General features: G+C 48.4%; 1 protein-coding gene across 1 annotated transcript; it reads left to right on the top strand.

The window, feature by feature from the left end:
* Window positions 1-5: 5 nt before the first annotated feature.
* On the top strand, window positions 6-422 carry LOC109131937 (pentatricopeptide repeat-containing protein At4g38150-like; the record flags this gene model as incomplete). The annotated part of the gene is made up of 1 exon (XM_019243103.1): window positions 6-422. A coding segment is annotated over one exon (417 nt), but the record flags the coding sequence as incomplete, so codon positions are not given.
* Window positions 423-428: the final 6 nt, after the last annotated feature.

Raw genomic sequence — 428 nt, 5'->3', positions numbered from 1 at the left:
GTGATAATAATACTCTGTCTGACCATGGCTTCCTCGAGCAGTTCAAACTCGGAGTCAATCAGGAACCCCCCAAAACGGAACAAAACCCCCAGGAAGAAACAAGCCTGCCTGAAGATTCCGATGAGATCTTCCAGAAGATGAAGGAAGGAGGTCTCATTCCTAACGCCGTCGCCATGCTTGACGGCCTCTGCAAAGATGGGCTTGTACAGGAGGCCATGAAGCTTTTCGGGTTGATGCGTGACAAGGGTACAATCCCTGAGGTCGTTATCTACACTGCTGTCGTCGAGGGCTTTTGCAAGGCTCATAAAATTGAGGACGCTAAGAGGATTTTCAGGAAAATGCAGACCAATGGGATCTCCCCAAATGCCTTCAGTTATGGTGTCTTGGTTCAGGGATTGTATACTTGCAACATGCTAGATGATGCTGTT

The sequence above is a fragment of the Camelina sativa genome, unplaced genomic scaffold (assembly GCF_000633955.1).
Source record: "Camelina sativa cultivar DH55 unplaced genomic scaffold, Cs unpScaffold08627, whole genome shotgun sequence".
Lineage (NCBI taxonomy): Eukaryota > Viridiplantae > Streptophyta > Magnoliopsida > Brassicales > Brassicaceae > Camelina > Camelina sativa.
This window is presented reverse-complemented; position numbering and strand designations above follow the sequence as displayed.